Raw genomic sequence first — 20,151 nt, 5'->3', positions numbered from 1 at the left:
AGTTGTTTAGTAAATGGTTAATGATTGCGTATACATTAGAAATATTTTACAATTATGGAAGTACAATGCATTGCAAATAACTTTTATACAGTATGCTGAAAATTGCTAAACCTCAGAAAGTCCACACACACAAAAATCTTTTGCATAACTACTATATTATAACTATATCCCTTTGGGGAGGATGAAGTTTTATTGCAATTTAATCCATTAAAAATTAAACATTTTTTACATGTGCAGTGTCCTGAAGCTTAGATTTTTACTCCGACAGAAAACAATATTTTCTCTAAAAACACCATCTGGTCCCTCATCGGAATCAAGCACGAAAACTTATGCAATAGATAAGCTATTTCTTTTTAATATGTTTAATTAAAAACATAAGGCATGCTGGGATAGCCCTGAGTTATGGTGTTAGTGTCATTCAGACGCTATCTGTCGATGCACACGCTCTTTAAAACTGCTGATTCAGTACGATTCACATACTGTAGCTGGGCTCATTACAATCTTATTATAGGACTACAGGACAAAGCAATAATCGCTCAAAATATTTGAACCCAACTAAATTTCACAAAGACGTGTGAAATAGAGCTAAACCTTGAATGACTCTGCAAATATTGGGATGAATAAAATTTGATTGATTTGCTGAATATGTGCATCTGGAATCTGAATAAGCACCACAAAGACTTTGTTCCAAAACACAGTGAGCCGTCTTTCTGTCCACTGCTCACATACAGTAGACAGATGAGATGATGTGCAACACATCACATTTCCAGCAGCTCATTATAACAACTCCTCCATATAACAAGCACACCTAATGGAAAGCACACAGGGATTAGCAAGACACTGAATATTTAATACTCAAGAGTCCATTTTAAATTCAGAACTTAATTTGAACCTTATTTGAATAGTTCTCACACTTCACTGAGAATCTGTATTTAGGTTGTTGCTATGCATTCTGGGATTGCCTTCTCTGGGAAGGTTTATATATTTTGGAGATTTTTGTAAAGCCTTTGTGCCAATAATCCTGCCTACGCAGGCAGCCCACTAGGTTTTGGAACAGAGATCGGTAAACTGTTGCGAGACTAAAGACACCGCCGGTTTATTTTAAATAGATTACAGTTGTTTTATAGCGGTGTGCTGTTGCATCTTTCCAGTCCACGAAGTCTAAACACTCTCGGTTCAATTTCCTCAGGCAGGGAAAGAGCCGGGTTGTCATAACCTTGTTCTACCTTAGACTTGGAAATTGACAATTCTGGCCTGATATCTGAGGTCACGACAACCGCATCTGGGTCAGACGTATTGATGTTGAGTCGTGCCGGGCTGCAGCACAGCGCCGTCGCTCTGGTGATGAGTTTGTCGGCTGGTTTGAGCGAGTGCATCCATTGTGGCAGGAAGTCCCAGTTACGCAGTGTCTTTGGCAGGTGCGCGGGACTGTGGGACTGCATGAGGTTGACCAGGAGGATGAAGGTCATGACCGCGACAAACGGCGCTCCGACACCGACCATGGCCTGCCAGCCTGCCAGAGAAAAGCCGAACACGAGCAATGGCAGCAACAGAAAACAAACCAGCAGGTAGAGTACCGCAAACCAGCGGTACTTTGCTGTGCGTTCGCCAAGCGCGGACGCCATGCGGATGGGCAGTCGAGTAATGGGGACTGGATACCACAGCATAATTCCAAAAATATTGAAGTAGAAATGACACAAGGCAATCTAAAGGGGAAATCAAAATACAAAATCAAACCAGTCATGCCCACAACTGGGACGGTACTCTTTAAAAAGGTCCTAATATGTAAAGATATGTTTTTTTGAACTACCAATATGTACCTTTGATGTACTAAAATGCACCCTTTAGGTACAAAGGTCTACATTTTAAAGGGTACCACCCGTGACAGCTTTGTACTTTATTTCTGACAGTGTGATTCTTAGTACATTACTATGCAGTTGCTAAGGTGTTATGAATAATCTGGCTAGCGACTAAATCAGTTAATAAAATCAATTACGAACAGTAATGGCACACCTGTACCCAAGAAGCAGCATGATTTTATGATAACACAAATGAAGCAGAATAAGGGTACAAAGCTCCAAGCAAAAAAGGTAATGATTCTTTTCTATAGCACCAAACATTCGCCAATAAGCACATTTAAATTTACAAAAAACTTTTTGGGTGATTCTCACGAAATCCAGATTTAAAAGGTGTCCAGCATCAGATTTTTTTTTAAAAAAGCCCTTGAAGCCATTTTTTTTTTGCACATATAAGATTAAGGTCTGAACTTACTATAGCCATTATTTTTAGAGGATTTAAAAAATATTTCCTATAAAATTATTTACATTTTTTTAGATTATCATTATCAAAAATTATCATAACCGCAACATGATATTATATTATATATATTTCAACTTTTATCTGTAGAGAAAAAATAAGAACTGCTTACCTGGTAGCCATCTTGAGTGTCACAGTCAATTATGTCCCTTCCAACTATTGTTTTTTTTAAATGTTAGTTCCTTGAGGGCTTAAAAAATGATTGAAAATTGGACACATTTATATTCCTTATTCTTGTCTCTACATTTACCAATGATGACCAAATACCACATGCGTCTTTAATGTTTATATTATAACATGCACTGAAGCTTTTTATTTTTTAGATTATTTAATTATAAATTTTCCATGTCAAAGAACCCAAATCCAGTCATGGACATGTGGCGGTAATGAAAATTTCCCCCTTAAATGTGGAATAAACAACTAAATTGGTTTGTATGGTGTCATTTGAATGTTTCTTATTTTGATACTCTTACTTTGCATTTACTTTTTTATCAAAAATATTTTATGACACCTCATAAGTCTAATTTTGCGAGAATCACCCTTTTTTCATTTCATCTTTTTGGCAATTCAGTTTGATAATAAAAGTTACAGTAGCTTTCTAAAATTGTTTTTTAAATATCTTTCATGCCATCTTTTATTTCCCTGGCATCCGTACCTGGCACGCAGCATGAAGCTTCTCTCTGGGGCTGGCGAGAGCTGCGAGGATGGCAGTGGTGGTTGTGCCAATGTTGGAACCCAGGGTCAAAGGGTATGCCCTGTTTAGGCTGATCACACCAATGCCTGCATGGGTCATGGGTAAAGGGTTACTAAAGTATATGAAAATCTCATGTGTCATTCTTTGGTTCTTTTGTCAGTTAAATATAATTCTATAGGGGGCTAGTTGTCACATTTAACTGCTTATCATTTAGCCAAATATAATTTTTCCATGGCATTGTGAAGCATCTTAATTTTTAAAAGTAGACACACATATGGCAGGAGATTGAGAAAAAATGAGCAAAATTTGGCACTGAGGTTAATGGGCTGTCGTACCTTCGTCAGTGCTGATGGCTATTTAACCCTCATTCAGACAATGAATGATATTGACACTTAAACTCCTCAAGCTCTTAAATAAATGATGATCTCAAAAGTAATCTCAGTGTCACAGAGGGAATTCCATTGGAGGAAAAGTTAATAATTAGCATAATCATGTGGCATTCGATGAATTATGAACCAGATGGGACAGAGTAAATTAATAATGAAATCATTTAACGGGGAGGCCCCATCATTTAGTCTAATCATACACTGGTGAAAGAACAGTTAATATTTAACTAGAAGTAACTAATGTGGGCCAGGAGCAACCTGATGGAGAATGTAGTGAAGCTGTACCAATATTTGTTCACTTTAAAGGGTACACCAAAAATTAAAGTTTAATCTGAACTGCTGATTATTGTTTACGAATATATAGCAAAACAAACTGTTAAATCATCACACACGGTTTCATTAAATCATGACTCTTTGGTTTTTACTGCGAGTACAGAACGGTCTAAACAAGCATCAGTCTTTGAACTCTCAATATGACCTTGTAAAGCTTTTAGTTTTTGACGGCACATAAAGATCTGTTTAGTTTTCATAACCACATTCAACCGTGACAACAAAATTCTCTCTTGACAGGTTTTTAAAAGCTGCCTGATATATTATTTCATTGACATTTTAAAGGCATTTTTCTTTGGTGTTACACCATGTACACCAAAGTGTTATTATTTTCTACATTTATTTAGTTGACTTAGTTGCTTTGGTTTTGGCCTGTTTGTACACAAATGTCACTGACATTATGAAGGTGTTTTTCAGTAATACCTTTAAATTGAATGCTGTTCTCCTGCTCTACATGTCATGCAACATGGCAGGGTGATTTTGAATAACATTTCCTGTTATAGTCCACGATTAGAGACTGACCTATAAGTGGAGTCATAGCAGATGTAAAGACAGAACTGCTCTGGATGATAAAGGTCATTCCAGCACCCATTAACATCGCCAGGTATCCTGACAGCCAGCCGAGAGGGTAAGGAAAATCTGTATGGATGCAAAACAATTTGTATAGCTTCCTATTAGGGACACATCAGTAATAATAACGACTGGATGTTTACTTGCACATTAGCATTCAGATACAGGTCCACACTGAACCCTGACTTTTTATAACCTAAAACAAACAGTTATCATGATTTTAAATATTTAAGAACGTAAGAAATGTTTTCTGGGTGAAATGCCAACTACTTGGTGAGAAGAACATGTTAACTTCTTTGTACAAAGGTCAGATTTTACAAGACGCTTTCTGGAAATCATGCTGGCATAGCACGGATCATTAGGTTTTGCATAACCTTGCGAAGTCCATGCCAGCGTGTGAGCATGCAGTTATGAAAGCAAAATGAGGCTGACGCAAATACTGAGTCATTCTGAAATACATACACCGTTTCCATTAGGGATGCACCGATACCACTTTTTTGGAATACGAGTACGAGTACTTGCATTTCAGTACTTGCCGATACCGAGTACTTAATAAAAAAACATGATTTAAATTTACAGGTAACAGCTTTAGTCATATAATTTAACAAAAAAACAACGGACTAGTTTTCCAGTTCGTTGTAAACTCTGCCTCTTTGGACAACACAAGAGGCATTAACCCCTTACACGCCGCTCAAACATAGACATTTTGCAGACCGTGGTATTGATCCCTGGTATCGGGGGACTTTTAACGAGTACGAGTACTTTAGAAAATGTGGTATCGAGGCATCCCTAGTTTCCATGTTAATAAAACATATCAGTAGTTATGATAATATGTGTAATAAAACAACTTGTTAAATATTACATACACTGTCAGAGAACATGGTAGCATACTTAGCTGTCACTGGGGCGGTACACTTTAAAAATGTCCTAATTATTTACTGTATGGATGGACAACATAAACATGCGACTTTCGTGGTCAACAAGTAACTTCCGGTAAACTCAGCTAAGAATAAATAACAACAAAGTACTTTAAAAGTAGTTTAATTATATAATAAGCAAAATAAACAACATGTAGATTACCTAGAAATGAAAACATTTGTTATTTTCGACTTGGTATTTGTTCAAGAGTTCAGTTTAGCAACTAGTCAGAGCATTAAAAAAACTGAAACTGAAAGTAAAGTTCGGACCAGACGCATATCAAACCGTCTATAGCCACTGTAAAACCTAAAAAATTAAAACCTTAAAACATTTACGTTTTAAAACGGATACATATGAGTATTGTGAACTTAAATACAAGTTCTTATTTGCATATGACTGAATTTATTTAAGTTCACATTACTCAAATGTATGCGTTTTAAAACTTGGTTTAAGGCAATCGATTTTCTCAAATGGTTTGAGTTGAGTTAACTTTTAAGGTTTTACAGTGTAGGTACAGATACAGTATGTGTACATTTGGTGGCAATGTGTACCTCTGACAATATAAACTCTTTAGGTACAAAAATGTACTTTTTGAATGAATAACGCCTCAGTGAAAGTTAGGCACATTTTTTGACGGTGTAGAGAAATGAAAAACAGAACATAAGTCTCAGACTTTTGGACCTTACTGTATGTATTAGTCAATAATTAAAATCTTTAAAAATGCTGATAGAAATTTTATGTAATGTATGTCCATCTTCCCCTGCCCCCACTATCCTCTTTTTTGAAAACTAAAATATGGTCACCCTACACCAGTGGTTTCCAACATGGTGGTCTGTGAGTTGCCCGCCAAAGCACATTCTATTAATAGCCTCAATTTTAATATTTATTACATGTTCTTATATTAACTTAGATTCTTTTATGTTTGTTAAAAACATATCAACAAGTAAAGTAAATAAGTTTTGAGTAGACTATATCAAAAAAGTATTATGGATTGTTTTATCCATTGTTGTAGCTCTTGCTCACAAAAAGTTTGGAGACCCCTGCCCTACACTGTAAAAAGTGAAAGGTTGGATCTCTTATTTCAGCTTAATTATTTCACCTACAGTGTGTCAGGAATAGCAGGACACAAACCCAGGCGCAGACAATAATAGAAAAAACACGGAACTTTATTTAATAAAACAGAAAAACAACACCCACGAGGGGGCAAAAGGTAACACAAACAGGGTTCTAAATTAACACCCGCCAACCCGCCAAGTGCGGGTTAAAATTAATTTTGGCGGGTGTTCATAAAAACTTACTAGCCAGTTTGGCCGGTGATGCATGAGGCATTGCATGCATGATACATAATGCTCTGTTCTCGGACATTTATTCCTCTGGCAGTACTTCCTACATTTCCCATGAACACTGTACCGTAATGCTACGTGATGATGTTTCATACACCACTGGCTGCGCGCAGTTTGCAGTGAAACCAGCGCGAGAAACCATGGAAACGAACGGAGCGCATCCAAAAGAAGAAAAGACGTCAGAAATGTTTTTTGCAAAGCAGGGAAAGGGAAGCAGAAAGGAAAGATGATGAGACTAAGGGAGGTAACGTAAGAGAAAACTACATCCTCACACCCTGTCAGGTCTCAAACATTAGAGGAAAACATTTCAGGAGAACCTCTTGTCAAGTCTATAGAATTGCATTGTTGCTGAGAAAATCAACACATGTGTGAAATTAATATTTAGTTTACTAATGTTTAACTAGGACATACATAAACAGTTAGCAGTAACTATGACTGAGATTATTTTAGTATAGCAGTCATAAAATGACTGGTTTCTTAAAATATTGTACAAATATACTTGTAAAAATAAGTTATTAATCATTGCTATCATTGTATAATGTTGAAAATATGCATGTACGTGAAAGAAAAAAACAAAACGAACAATTTAAGGTGGGAACAAATAATTTTAAAGTTGAGGAAGTAGGGCTAAAGGACCATGAGAGTGCCCAAAGTCATCAGAGAGTCTAACGTTAATTAAAACTGCCAAGACAGGTCGTATTGAAGAGAGCCTTGCTTGGAGAAGCCTCACTTTATGTGTGTTTTTCATACTAACAATGTTAATAAAATTATCAAATGCATTCATAATTTTTTTTTCACTGGAAAAAATTTGGCTAGTGGAAATGCTGATTGGCTGGTAACTTTAGAAAGTTACCAGCCACATTGGCTGGTGATCAAAAAAGTTAATTTAGAACCCTGAACACAAACAAGATATACTAAACACTGACTAGACTAGACTCAAAACAAAATAATACACAGGACACTAACTACACTATAATAAACATACCACACTTGATTAGGTTTTTAGACAGGACAAGGTACTCACAGGTAGTTAAACAATGGACCAGCAAGGAACACCAAACACACAGACAAATAAATAGGAGAACTAATGAGGGGAACAGGTCAAAGTAATAACAAGCAAGGGAGCGGGTAAAAGTGACGAGACACGGGAAATACGTGGTCTAGTATAACCAACACTACTGTAAGGCAACATTTGTAAGGCAACGCATTTCCCCCACAAAACATTGTACCGTCAGAACCCTGCCAATAAGACTAGGGGCCCTACAGTATCTTGCACCCAGCGCAATTGACTTTGTCAGTATCATTCAGTATCATGTATCATTTGTATTTTGCACCGGCGCACAGCGGGTTTTTCCCTCCACAGACGCAAGTCGGCAAACTAGGGAATGAACTTGCGTCCCTGGGCGGTTCAGCGCAAAAAAGGAGGCGTGTTCCAGCGCAAACCATCCCTGATGCTATTTTGCAGTTTCAAAAAACAGTTGCGCCACTGACCAGAAAAAACTAAAGTCAGTGGCGCGTTGCGTGTGGTTCATTATGCTATTTTAAGGGCGCATGCTTGACCATAATGTATAGCGTGCACAACGCACATACACTTTGCTTATCTAATCTACATAGATGCCACAGTTATTTTTTGCAAATCATAAATTGTTACAATAAAAAATATTAACACATGAGATAAGGGAAATCATTGTGGTGAACATCGTGGTGATAGTTTTTATTTATTTTGTGTGGCTGCGTTAAAAATATTCTCATGCAAATAACGATTAAAATATTTTCATAAGTTTGTTGTGTGGCTGTATTACGTTTATTTTATGTAAATAATAATTAGTGAGGGTGGACGCAGCGATGTCCTCTGCTGGCGTCTGTGTAGAGGCAGATCCACCTCCCGTTACACGGCGTGGCCGATTTATGCTGGCAAGCTTGGGATTCCCCCGTCTCCTGACATCATTGTAGCGCTTGCGGCGCAACGTCCTGGGGATGCCAGCTGATGAGACTGTGGCTATTTCCTCTCACACCTGTTTAACCTACGCTGATTTGGGCGGGTTTCTCCCATCCCCATTCAAAACAACTTTTCTGTCTTTGACTGCTCTTACAAGAACATCGGTCTCCTCGGCTGTGAACCGCTCCTGGCGTGCGCCTGGTACATAATAATAGAAACTCACCATGGAACTTGCGCACTTGCGTTAAAAGGGAATGTTGGATGACGTTCTGATTGGTTTATTTGACGTTACGCCCAAACCACACCTATGAATAATGAACCTACTTCAGACCAACCCCCTATTGATTTGCGCCTGGCGCAAGAGTTATTTCTCCCGCTGGGAAAATAGCAACAGCGCCCAAGATCCGCCCACAAAGTCACTTTCGCTTTGCGCTTCCACTTGCATTTCAGATCGTTAAAATAGAGCCCTAGATATTAATACAAAACCAGATTCAGGCAAGATCCTAACAAACTTGAAAATAAAGTGAAATATAAACGTACATTTATTTAGTTGTTGCCAATTTAACTATTTTTTGTGGAATCAAACTTTCACTTTTTAGTGCAGTGGTTCACAAACTTTTCATCCCTTGTGTAAGGTGATGTTTCATACTTAGAATTTAAATTAAACTAAACATATAAAAATATACAATGTACTGTATTGCTGTTGGTTGTAGCCTTATTTTTCGTAAGGCTTGATTGCACGGAATTTATAATATTTTAATGTATTTGTTTTTAATGAATAAAACTGGGGCCCCCTTGCACCATCTCATGCCCCAGTTTGAGATCCACTGGCCTAATGTATGAAATGTATTAAATTATAAATTCTATTCTATTTTTAATAGAATTTTACACTGTGTTATTTTAACATGTTGCTTACATCCACAATGTTCACAGTGAATACTATACTGTATATATAGTAACGGCTACTGACCTGTGTTGATGACCCGTTCAATTACTTTTGCGACTTGACCTTTCAGGAGTGAATTCAGGACTTTGACAATCATCAGCAGGCAGGTGCACAGTACCATTAGAGAGCAGGCCAATAAAATAAGTCCCACAGTCAGGTCTGACAAACCCGAGTCCACAAACAGATGCCTGCCTGTGGAAACCCGAAAAATAAGCAGGAATATTCTTGGTCAATTGAAATTTAAACCGATTGATTATCATAATTTCAACTCATTTATCTGTTTGTCTCTGCTAATATAGTTCAAATTTGTTTATACCCTGCACTCAATAGCTGTCGCTGGGGCGGTACCCTTTCAAAAAAACATCTTTGTACCTTAAGGGTCCATATTGGTACCTCAAAGATACATGTCAGTATACTGGGAAACTTTAAAAAGGATACCGTCCCAGTGACCCAGAGATTTTGTACCTTTTGTTCTGGAAGTGTGGGAAATTCCAACCTGATCTCACAGGATAACAATTATTTTACAAGGTGGAGATTTTGTATTAATTTGTATAATGTCAAGCATAGGAAAATATATGATTATTAGAAAAGGCAAGAATGAAGACCTATCCTTAAACCCAGGTACATTTTGTTGAAAGCAGATCGTACTAAAATGATCAAAGGATATTGTATGAACTTATACAAATTAGCCACCTTGTAAAATTGCCATGAGACTGTGTTGGAAATTCCTTTGATTGATCTCACTAAATATTTGCCAATATAGTTGTCATATCATGAAACAAGTTGAAATATTAAAAGCATATTTAATGAGAAATGTATGTTTTTATGCAGATGAAGAAGTTAACCTTGACTTTCTCACAAAGAGTTTTTAGCAGTTTATGTCAAATAAGTATTGCAATTTTTCGAGATCAAACTGACATTTCTCTGTGTTGATCTTCGAGGTGATATTCTGTGTGATCCAAGTGATATCACTGTCTTGCCCACAATGCAATTCACCGGAGCAGTTCCTGGAAGTCACTGTCACATTTACTGAAGACTAAATAAAGAAAGCAATGTTCTCAAAAACCTTCACAGAATCACAGACTTGCATTTATTTCTGTAAGAATGGTGAAAAGTTTTCTTAAGGGGACAAAAACAAATTTGGAGGGTAAACATTAATATTGTATTGTCGTTTGGAGGTTATGAAGAGTGCCAAAGCGTCAAACAGCAGAGAAAAGTTTTACTTTCCCAATGCTCTGTAAGCAAAATGCTTATCCAATTTCTGCGAGAGTTACAGTGACTTACTTAACAAGAATCTTGACTTATTTTCATAGGTCATATTTCAAAAAGTTTTGAATTTACAAAAAACCTGGGCACATGACCCATCTCCATATATGTTAATACTGAAATGGAATTTTAATTTTGTCTTTTGGTTTTGTGTAGAACTGGGACCTTGGCGTGTTTTCGTATTCACTCATAAACTCAGTGCTCATCTCATGTAAACATTTATCTTTTTCATAAAGAAAAAGCAGCTGTATTTTCAGTTTACATAATTTTCCATAAACACAGATTTATCAGCATGAAAAATGTGTGTGTCAGGAGAAAGTTACCACAAAGACGCTGGACCTGCACCAGATTTTGACAAGGCTGTGATTCCGCATGGACTCATCGCCCAGAGCAATCCCCGTTATTACAGATTTATCCAGCTAGAAGGGTGAGATGCCACAGTCAATATTAGATTTTCTGTGTCGCTCCAGGTGTGAAATGACAAAATACAGCCGGCACATCAAATTCTGCATATCTCAGCATAAATGCTGAAATTTTAAATCACACTCTTACAAACATACACATACTGTACTGTACATACACATCATATTAATAACACACCCAAACTATCCTACCTAAATGAAAACATAATCTGCCGTAAAGGTCATAAGGATGACTGTAGACTTTTAAATTATTGGTCAGACATTGCTCTTTTAAAGTTCAAAAGACTGGGGTAGAAGTTTGTTTCATAACAAATTTCTATCAGATATTTTCTGTAACATTTGAAAGCAGCATAATTATTGTGAATGTGAATTAATAAAGTTGTGAATGTGAATAAATAAAGACCAATTTGAGACTTCTCTCCTGAAGAAAGACTTAAGGGGAAAGTTAACTGAAAATGTAAATTCTGTCATCATTTACTCACCTTCAAGTTGTTACAAACCTGTATACATTTCGTTGTTCTGCCGAATACAAATGATATTTTGAAAATTTTTTGTAACCAGATAGATCAGGGTTGCCATTTACTTCCAAAGTATAGGTTTTTGTCCTACTATGGAAGTCAATGGTGCCCCAGACCTGTTTGGTTACAAACAATCAAAACAACATGTTTTATGTTCAGCAAAAAAAAAATGTTTTGGTTTGAAACTTGATGCTAAGTAAATGATGACATAATTCGGTAAACTATGCCTTTAAAGGGGACATATCATTAAAATCTGACTTGTCCCATGTTTAAGTGCTATTATTGGGTCGCAGTGCTTCTATCAACCTAGAAAATGTGAAAAAGATCAACCCAGTAACTTAGTTTTGGTAAACCATTCTCTGCAAGCATGTGAAAAAATAGGTCACTGAAATTTGGCTCCCCCTGTGATGTCAAAAGGGGATAATACCGCCCCCTAATCTGCACTATCCACCCCAACACTGCCATTTAGTGCAGAGATCAGCTCATTTAAAGGACACACCCCAAAAGAGCTAATTTTTGCTCACACCTACAAAGTGGCAATTTTTACATGTTATAATAAATTATGTAGATGGTATTTTAAGCAAAAACTTCACATATGTAATCTGAGACAGCAAAGATTTATTTCACATTTCACAAAAAAGTCTTGTAAAATGTCCCCTTAAAAAAAAATCATTTGTAGAGCTTCCCACAAGCTTAGATTTACAAAAAACCAAAGTCTGTGATTAAGATTTTAATAAACACAAACACTGCACATTAAACATATGTATGAAAGTAAAACTATATTTCCCCTACAATGACAGAAAAAAATGGTCCCACGCCATAACTGGGGCAGTACCCTTTCAAAAAGTACACATTTGCATGCAAAAGTTCACATTAGTTTCTCAAAAGGTACACATTGGTACTGTACCAAATATATGCTAAATGGTACACATAAGGACCTTTTTAAAGGGTAGTACTGACCTAGAACCTTTTTCCTATATTCAAGAGAAACATTGGACTTAAGTTACGTAAAAAAAGACATCCTGAGTGATGGTAGCAGCCACTAAGCACTACACATTCCTTGATGAACACTAAGTTCATCTGCACATAAACATATTACACACACACACACACGCACATATATACGCACCTGTATGATGAGTTTAGTGAAGGGTTCTGTGATGGTCTTCAAGAGTTCAGGTGCATCTTCTCCACTCTGTAGTTGCAAGTTATTGACAGTGATGTTGGCCAGGTGACTCAACACACCTGATGCCACCTCAAGAGGCAGCATCACCAGGACAGACAGCCAGTTGAAACAGTCATGGATTGTTGCCCCTGCAAATGCCCTGGACAATGAGACAGCACGTCATAATGGCATAATAATCAATGACAATGGCATAATAAAATACTGTATGATCACTGACACTACTGTTGGGGATCGTTTCATCTTGATTTGTTTATTTTTGTCATGCATGATTTTAGGGAAAAATCAGAAGACATAGAAGGTTTATTGATCAGTCCTGTAGAATTGAAAATCAACGTATAGTACATATTGTGTTTAAATAACGTTTTCCCAAGACAGACAAAAGTATGAACCTGGCGCCTTCCATTCTTTCCGACAACAAAGCACCTTGACCCAACAAGCTTGTAATTACGACTTCTGTGGGAATAAGTGGGAATTACCAATTTTCCGATAACACCTGAAGGCAGCCGTGAAGTAAGCAGGAAGTAAGTTAAGCAGGAAACAAACAAGGAAGGGATATAGGGAAAAATGATTGCATGGTGAAAAGTGAGTGCGTTAGATCATTATGCTTGAATGAACATTCTGATCAAATCCTGGCATCCGGGTCGGTACCGTTTAAATTCATTTCTCTCTCCTGCTTGCATTAGTGCAACTATGGTGTTGGTCACAGATGTGCCGATGTTGGAGCCCATGATGATAGGGACAGCAGATTTCACTTCAAGTACTACACACACACAATATATAAAGAAACGTATTATTGAACATATGAATTAAATATGAAAGTTGGCAATAGTGATGCACCGATGTATCGGCCGCCGATATTTATTGGCCGATTTTTGATGAATTTGAAACCATCGGCAATAGCACGAGAAAGGCCGATACCGATTGTTTATTAATTAACTGCATAAAGAAATCCATTATATGTAAAAAAAAAATTAGTTAATGTTGTTAATAAAATAAATGCTGAATAGCAAAAACCACCTTTGAAGGTTGTCATGCTATCTTATTATATTTGTTTTAGCTTAATTTGTGCCTCTCTTATTATGTTGGTCAGTTGAATGTTAATTAGATCAAATCCATGTTCAGTAAAAATAATTTGATGCAGAAATAAACTAGCTAATAGACCAACTGTATAGTATTGTATACAAGTGTTTAATATCGGCATCGGTATCGGCCAGAAGTTGTCTGTTTAAATCGGTATCGGTCCCAAAAAATCCTATCGGTGCATTCCTAGTTGGCAACATAATTTCAAAATAAAAAATAAGATTTTGCTATACTACATTTTAAAGCTCTAATACACATTTGCTGTGGGCATTCTGTGTGGTTATTAGGGTGTTATTTGATGGTTATAGCCCAGATAAAAATGTTTCTGTATTCAGTGGCTGTCAGTGATTTCTTTTTTCATGGACGCTCGATGCGAAGTTCGTCACAACATGCATGTGTGTGGTTCGTCATTTAAAAATATGTGTTCTGCGCATCAAGTGAACCTATGTGCATCATGTGTCTTGTCAAAATAAGTGCCTGCTGCAGATGCATCTAAAGGGTTTATGATAAAAGAGACGCTCGTGTTTGCCAGATACTCGCATAATCTCATGCAGGGGCGTCGGACTGGGGGTAAAACCAGTACTGATTACCCGGGCTCCAAAGTAAGAGAGGGCCCTTGAAAAGTCTGGAATATATTATGGGGGTGGGGCATGGGGGCCCATCAGGACTGCCTATGCATAGGGCCCGAGATCTTGTGCAACACCCCTGAATGTGTAATCAGAGTTTACTGTTAAGGGAGTGTCTTAAGGGAGCGTGTATTTTGTGAAAGTGAATGTCTCTTTTATCATAAATGTGTTTGGCGCATGTGCAGCAGGCACTTATTTTGACAAAACAAGTGATGAACATGGTTCACATGACGCAACAAACACATATTTTGAAAACTCAAGCAACACACATGACACTCCGAACACTTATTTTGAATTTGCGCGCCTCGGATGAGCAGTCAAGAGCCACCACTGATGATATTACAGATATGGCATATCTGTTTATATGGCATAAAACTTTAAATATCCGTGAGAGTCATAAATCCAAATAAATAGTCTCACACCCCTATAAGTCATTTGATTTAAAGAATAATTTATGCTTGTCACATTAACTAATTTTCAATCATATCAGCCTACAATAACACTCAGATACTCAGATGAGGTTTGTTCAAATCCCTGAGCACAAGAACTAACTGTGGCTGAATTGATGTTTGTCTTCATAATCACTGCTTTTTATCTCCATCTCTCCAGTCTCTAAGGCTGATGATAATTAACAACACTCTTTCTTCCCCACTTGTTTCCACTGACCCTTACATCAAGTCACATTCAATGCATCAAATATCAATGGCTTGTTTAGCATCAGTAATTGCTAGTAATTACGTCCCTCACGCAGACAGAATGTGCAGCTGGAAAGCAGACGCAGGGTGCGTTTTAGCAAAAGGGCCACGGCGAACTGCATGAATAACCAGACATCCACTTCACTGAAATCCATTAGCTTCAATTCATGCGCTCGGAGAGCGGCGGAGACACATGAAAAGAGCTCAGTGTCACTCAAACCTGTGCTCTTCACTCGATTATACAGTACACACAAGCACAAGTCCTTGCTTTGTCTGTATGTTACAAGTCACATTGAAGGAATGTTCCGGGTAAACAAACAATCTGGGCTTTGCCAAAGACCCTTTAACTTTTTGAAAGTTACACACTAACTTATTTCTCAGTATAAAAAGGAAACTAAATCGTGTTTACTGTATAAACCGTGTTTACGGGACAGAGTGTAGCCCCATGACAAACATTAAATGCACAATATGAAAAGAAAATATACAAAAATGACTTGCACAGTGTTATATTTTATCGTTTTGTTTTTTTTAGTAAATATACATGACTGACCATAATATATTAATATGTAACTGCAAACATATTTTGTCATTTATCTTTGCAAAAAAAATATGATTTTCAATTTCAGTTTCATAAAATTTTTCGAAAGCCCTTACAGTACTAACTTTAATCGTTGAGAATAAAAAAATCAACAGGATGAACACTAAAATTAAATTTAATAAAATTATAAAAATATAAATGTTCAACATAATGCAACAGTATTAGCAGTGGGACAAGAAGTGTTACTTTCATCCCAACAGGAACTCCTGAAATTTAAACCCAATTTACTTTTATTTTGAAAAACTCTAGGCAAATGTCAGGCTGTGTTAGAGCACTAAATAACATGTAGATTGATCAATACTGTAACACATGAAACTAGAAACACAACGCACTATAAGAAAAAAATGACCGCTTTATGACTTTACTTATCATGGTTGAAAATAGCTTTCTGGACCTACATGTGCAAAACGGTGACGAAATAACACTATATTTTTCAGCTCTGTCAAGGGTTGCGTGCTACAGATGCTGTCATAAGTTGGAATGCAAATGTTATCAGGGCTTGGAGAAAATTGCTTTGTTACTTTCATCCCGCGTTACTAGGGGTTTTTTCACCCCTAGTATTTAAAGCGTCTAGCACACCACGGTTGTTGTTGTTTCTATCAAAACACACTGTTGGCCTACTAAAGATTATAAACCTTTATTTCGTTACATCATCCATGAACATGATTTCCCGTTGTGTTGATTTCTATCCACAGAAGACTACTGTCATCCCACGCTCCTTCAAGGCATCATCAATATACGGCGGTTGTTATTTTGTGACCTCTAGTGGCGAAAATGACATATTGCGCCTTTAAATATAAAAATGCAGCCACTAGGGTAGAATCAATTTCTATGCAGATGTATACTGTATGGGATACATGTATGTTAACTGACTATCTATTTAAAGCCAGTACATTAATACAATAAATGCAAGAACACCACACGTTATAATGAAGTTAAGAATTCAATATCCTGAGAAAAAAATTAGACTTGAGTCTTACATCCAGAGGAGACCAGGCTGACCACTATAGACGTGGATGTGCTGGAGCTCTGGACCAGAACCGTCACTAGAATCCCAACCATAAGTCCCGCCACTGGGTTTGAGAGGATGGCATTATCTTGGAAAATATCTCCTGCCACTTTACCTGAGAAAGTGTAAAACCAAAGTAATTTCAAATTCTTCTTCTGTCATAACCATAAGTTATTTATAAACATGGGTAATTTATACAGTAGATGCAGGGCTCATTAAAATGCGCTCATTAAAACATTTCGTACAAGATTTTTAATTATTTACTTTCATTTTGCATACATTAATACCCATTAGAAGACACTCTATAATTTCAAAATAAATGAATGCTGATTTAAATCATGCAAACCCTGCTAAAAAGCAATGGAAACTATCACAGAAATTCTAATGGATTTTATGCCGTACATTACAATACAATACAATATTATGAACCATTAGCTGTTTACCATTTAAACCATTACAGATCCTATGTGTAGTGTGTTTTGGGTCTTTTTCCAGTACCATTTAATGGTGTTCTGTTGGTTCTCCTTCACCAGATAATCCACCAATAGAACCAGTGGACAGCATCAAAGACAACTATACTTATATTTATAACCAATACAATTCCCATTATAACCATTAAATCCATTAGAATTTCTTTGGTGGTTTTTATTGTTTTTTTTAGCAGGGCAGTATTATAGTAAAGGCATTAATATATTTTTAGGATTTACTGTAATATTGCCCTGCCAAAAAAAGACAGAACCCTGCATACATATTCACAACACAGCACTAAGATGATTTTTTTCCATTATTACATATAATAATATGTAGAAATAACATTTCTGATTCATGAGACCTCTATCTGGCAAACATTTAGTTGCTTCTCAAAAAAATAAAAACCTTCAGTCTTAAAACTCTCACCATGTCCCAGAACAACAGGTGTGTGTAATAAAGCGAGGAGCAGTTAAAGATGAATGATTACCTCCAGCCAGCTGAAAGGCAGAACTCAGGACATCCAGAGAACAGACAAAGCCGTAGAGGAGCAACAACAGAACCGGGATCTTCAATATATTCATAAGTGAAGACATTTCTCCTCGACTGCCCTCGCTGCACTTTGTGTTCACTGCCAGATGAGAACAAACCTCTTTATACAGAGATACTGGCACCAGAGACTGCTACATGGTCTCAGCTCCAGCATATTCCACGATGAGATTATTAACATTGTTATTTCTAGATGGTTAAAAATGAGCATTCCAGACCAAAAGCATCCTACTGTGACAAAAAAACATTCGGTTCAACTCAAAATGTGCTCTGGGAAGTCTCACCTGTCTCCCAGGGTTTGGATGAAGGACAGTTGACATCTTTGGAGTTGCAGACCATGTCCAGAGCCGTACTGCTTTGTTTGGGGTTGTGACTGTCAGCTGGTTCAAAATTAAAAGGTTGATATGTCTTTGCATTAGGTAAGAAATTATTCATCCAAATCAAATATATAGTGTCTATAATCTACACTTTTAAAAATAAAGGTGCTTAACAATATTATATAAGAACATACATTTAAATCTACAGTAGCAAACAGCTGCATAATTACAGCATATTTTTTAAAGAGCACACATGTATGTTTCAAGACAAGCATTTTAGGTGCAATCTTTAAATGTAATTAAATTGCATACTTTTTTAGGCATGGCTTCTATCACACATATTTTTAAAACTAGAACATAAGTGTACATCTGGACATCTTCTTACCATTGAAGCTGATCGTATGTTCTGTAGAGGTGATTTGGATTGGTCGAGAGGACATGGTGCTTTCTGGGTAGAGAACATAAGATATTATGTCCATTTCTGTTAACTGCACATTGATAAACTGATGTTGATGGATATTAAAGGGGTCATATGATGCATTTTTATGTTTTCCTTCGTCTTTGGAGTGTGAAAAGCTGTTCGTGCATTTAGAAGATAAAGTCGCAAAGATATTCTTTAAAAGCAAAGGCTCATCAACGCCTTCCTAAAATGCGTCCTTTAAACACGCCCCTACATCTACCTCACTGTTTGGGAAAATTAGCATAATACTGCCCTAATCAGTCCTTCCAGAATTGTTTCGGGCAAAAATCCTTGATCTTGTGGCACGTTTTCTAAAAAAATGCGATGGAATATGCGGGATATTTATGAAATTTTTTGCTGCACCCTAAAAAAAAATCCATAGAAATTACAATGGTATTGCAGCTGGGTTGCCGGTAAATTACCGTAGATTTAAATTTATGTTATTTACTGGCAAGAGTTTGTTCAAAGTTGATTAAATTTGAAATATTAACAAGTCTTTATCTTTACAGAATAAAACTATACAATTACAGCCTCATGCAAATCATTCTGGGAACCAGAAATCATCATCAACCTTTTTCTGTTTTTTGCTTCAGATTTTGTTTCCCAGAATGTTTTGCTTGATGCTGCTTTTCTAGTTTTATTCTGTAAAGAAAAAGACTTGTAAATGTTTAATGTTCATTTAACTTTGAACAAAATGTTGCCAGTAATAACATAAATGTAAATCTACAGTAATTTACCGGCAACCCAGCTGCAAATTTCTACGGAATTTTTTTACAGTGTATGAAATTGCGGGAACTTGCAAAAATTGCAGGAACTGTTTGCAGCTTTTGTAGGTTTTCAATGATGTTCACGTCACATAATCACGCCACTAACATTCCCATGGCAACAGGGGACATGGCTGCGCTTGTGTGAAGTAAATGCAACATTTTTCAACTTTCTGTAAGATATATGTGACTTTTCTACCCAGTCTCATGAAATTTCGTTATATAGTCATGTAACTTTTTATTTTATTTTTTGTGATATTGTCACAAATTTCCGTGTTTTTTGTGATTGAATCACAAATTTTTGTTTGCGTGTCATTGTCACGTATTGGTTACTCAACTGCTTTTTTCTATTTTCAAACCATTGTCCCTTCGGTTTAGGACTAGATTTGGTTGTTGCGTTAGGATGTCACTTTAAATTTTGGTTTATACAGTTTTATCTGATTTATTTTTTCATATTTTATGTTTTTTAAACTATTTTCCCCTGGTGTCAGGGTTAGAGTTGGGTTTGGGTAAGGATGTCATTTTATGTAAATCTAACCCTAAACCGAAGCGACAATGGTAGGAAAATAGTACAAAACAGTTGAATAACCAACATGTGACAATGACACGTAAACAGAAAATCATTATACGATCATGAAAAAACGCAGAAATTCGTGAAATATCACGAAAAAAGAATCAAAAAGTTACATTACTATATCACAAAATTTCGTGAGACTGGGCTGTACTTTTTGTTATGAAAATTTGGGGATTA

The 20,151-nt window shown here is 36.6% G+C and overlaps 1 protein-coding gene across 1 annotated transcript; it reads right to left on the bottom strand.

Moving 5' to 3' along the window:
* Positions 1-40: 40 nt before the first annotated feature.
* On the bottom strand, positions 41-18,684 carry slc34a1a (solute carrier family 34 member 1a). The gene is made up of 12 exons (XM_065274255.2): positions 18,562-18,684; positions 18,144-18,239; positions 17,801-17,941; positions 16,814-16,957; positions 13,483-13,594; positions 12,778-12,973; positions 11,032-11,127; positions 10,361-10,478; positions 9,467-9,634; positions 4,249-4,365; positions 2,972-3,096; positions 41-1,706 (listed from the first exon to the last, which is right to left on the bottom strand). The coding sequence occupies exons 1-12, from the start codon at positions 18,653-18,655 to the stop codon at positions 1,122-1,124; spliced, it is 1,992 nt and encodes a 663-aa protein (XP_065130327.1). The 5' UTR covers positions 18,656-18,684; the 3' UTR covers positions 41-1,121.
* Between the last annotated feature and the right edge of the window lie 1,467 nt (positions 18,685-20,151).

This window comes from Paramisgurnus dabryanus, chromosome 16 (genome assembly GCF_030506205.2).
Source record: "Paramisgurnus dabryanus chromosome 16, PD_genome_1.1, whole genome shotgun sequence".
NCBI lineage: Eukaryota > Metazoa > Chordata > Actinopteri > Cypriniformes > Cobitidae > Paramisgurnus > Paramisgurnus dabryanus.
This window is presented reverse-complemented; position numbering and strand designations above follow the sequence as displayed.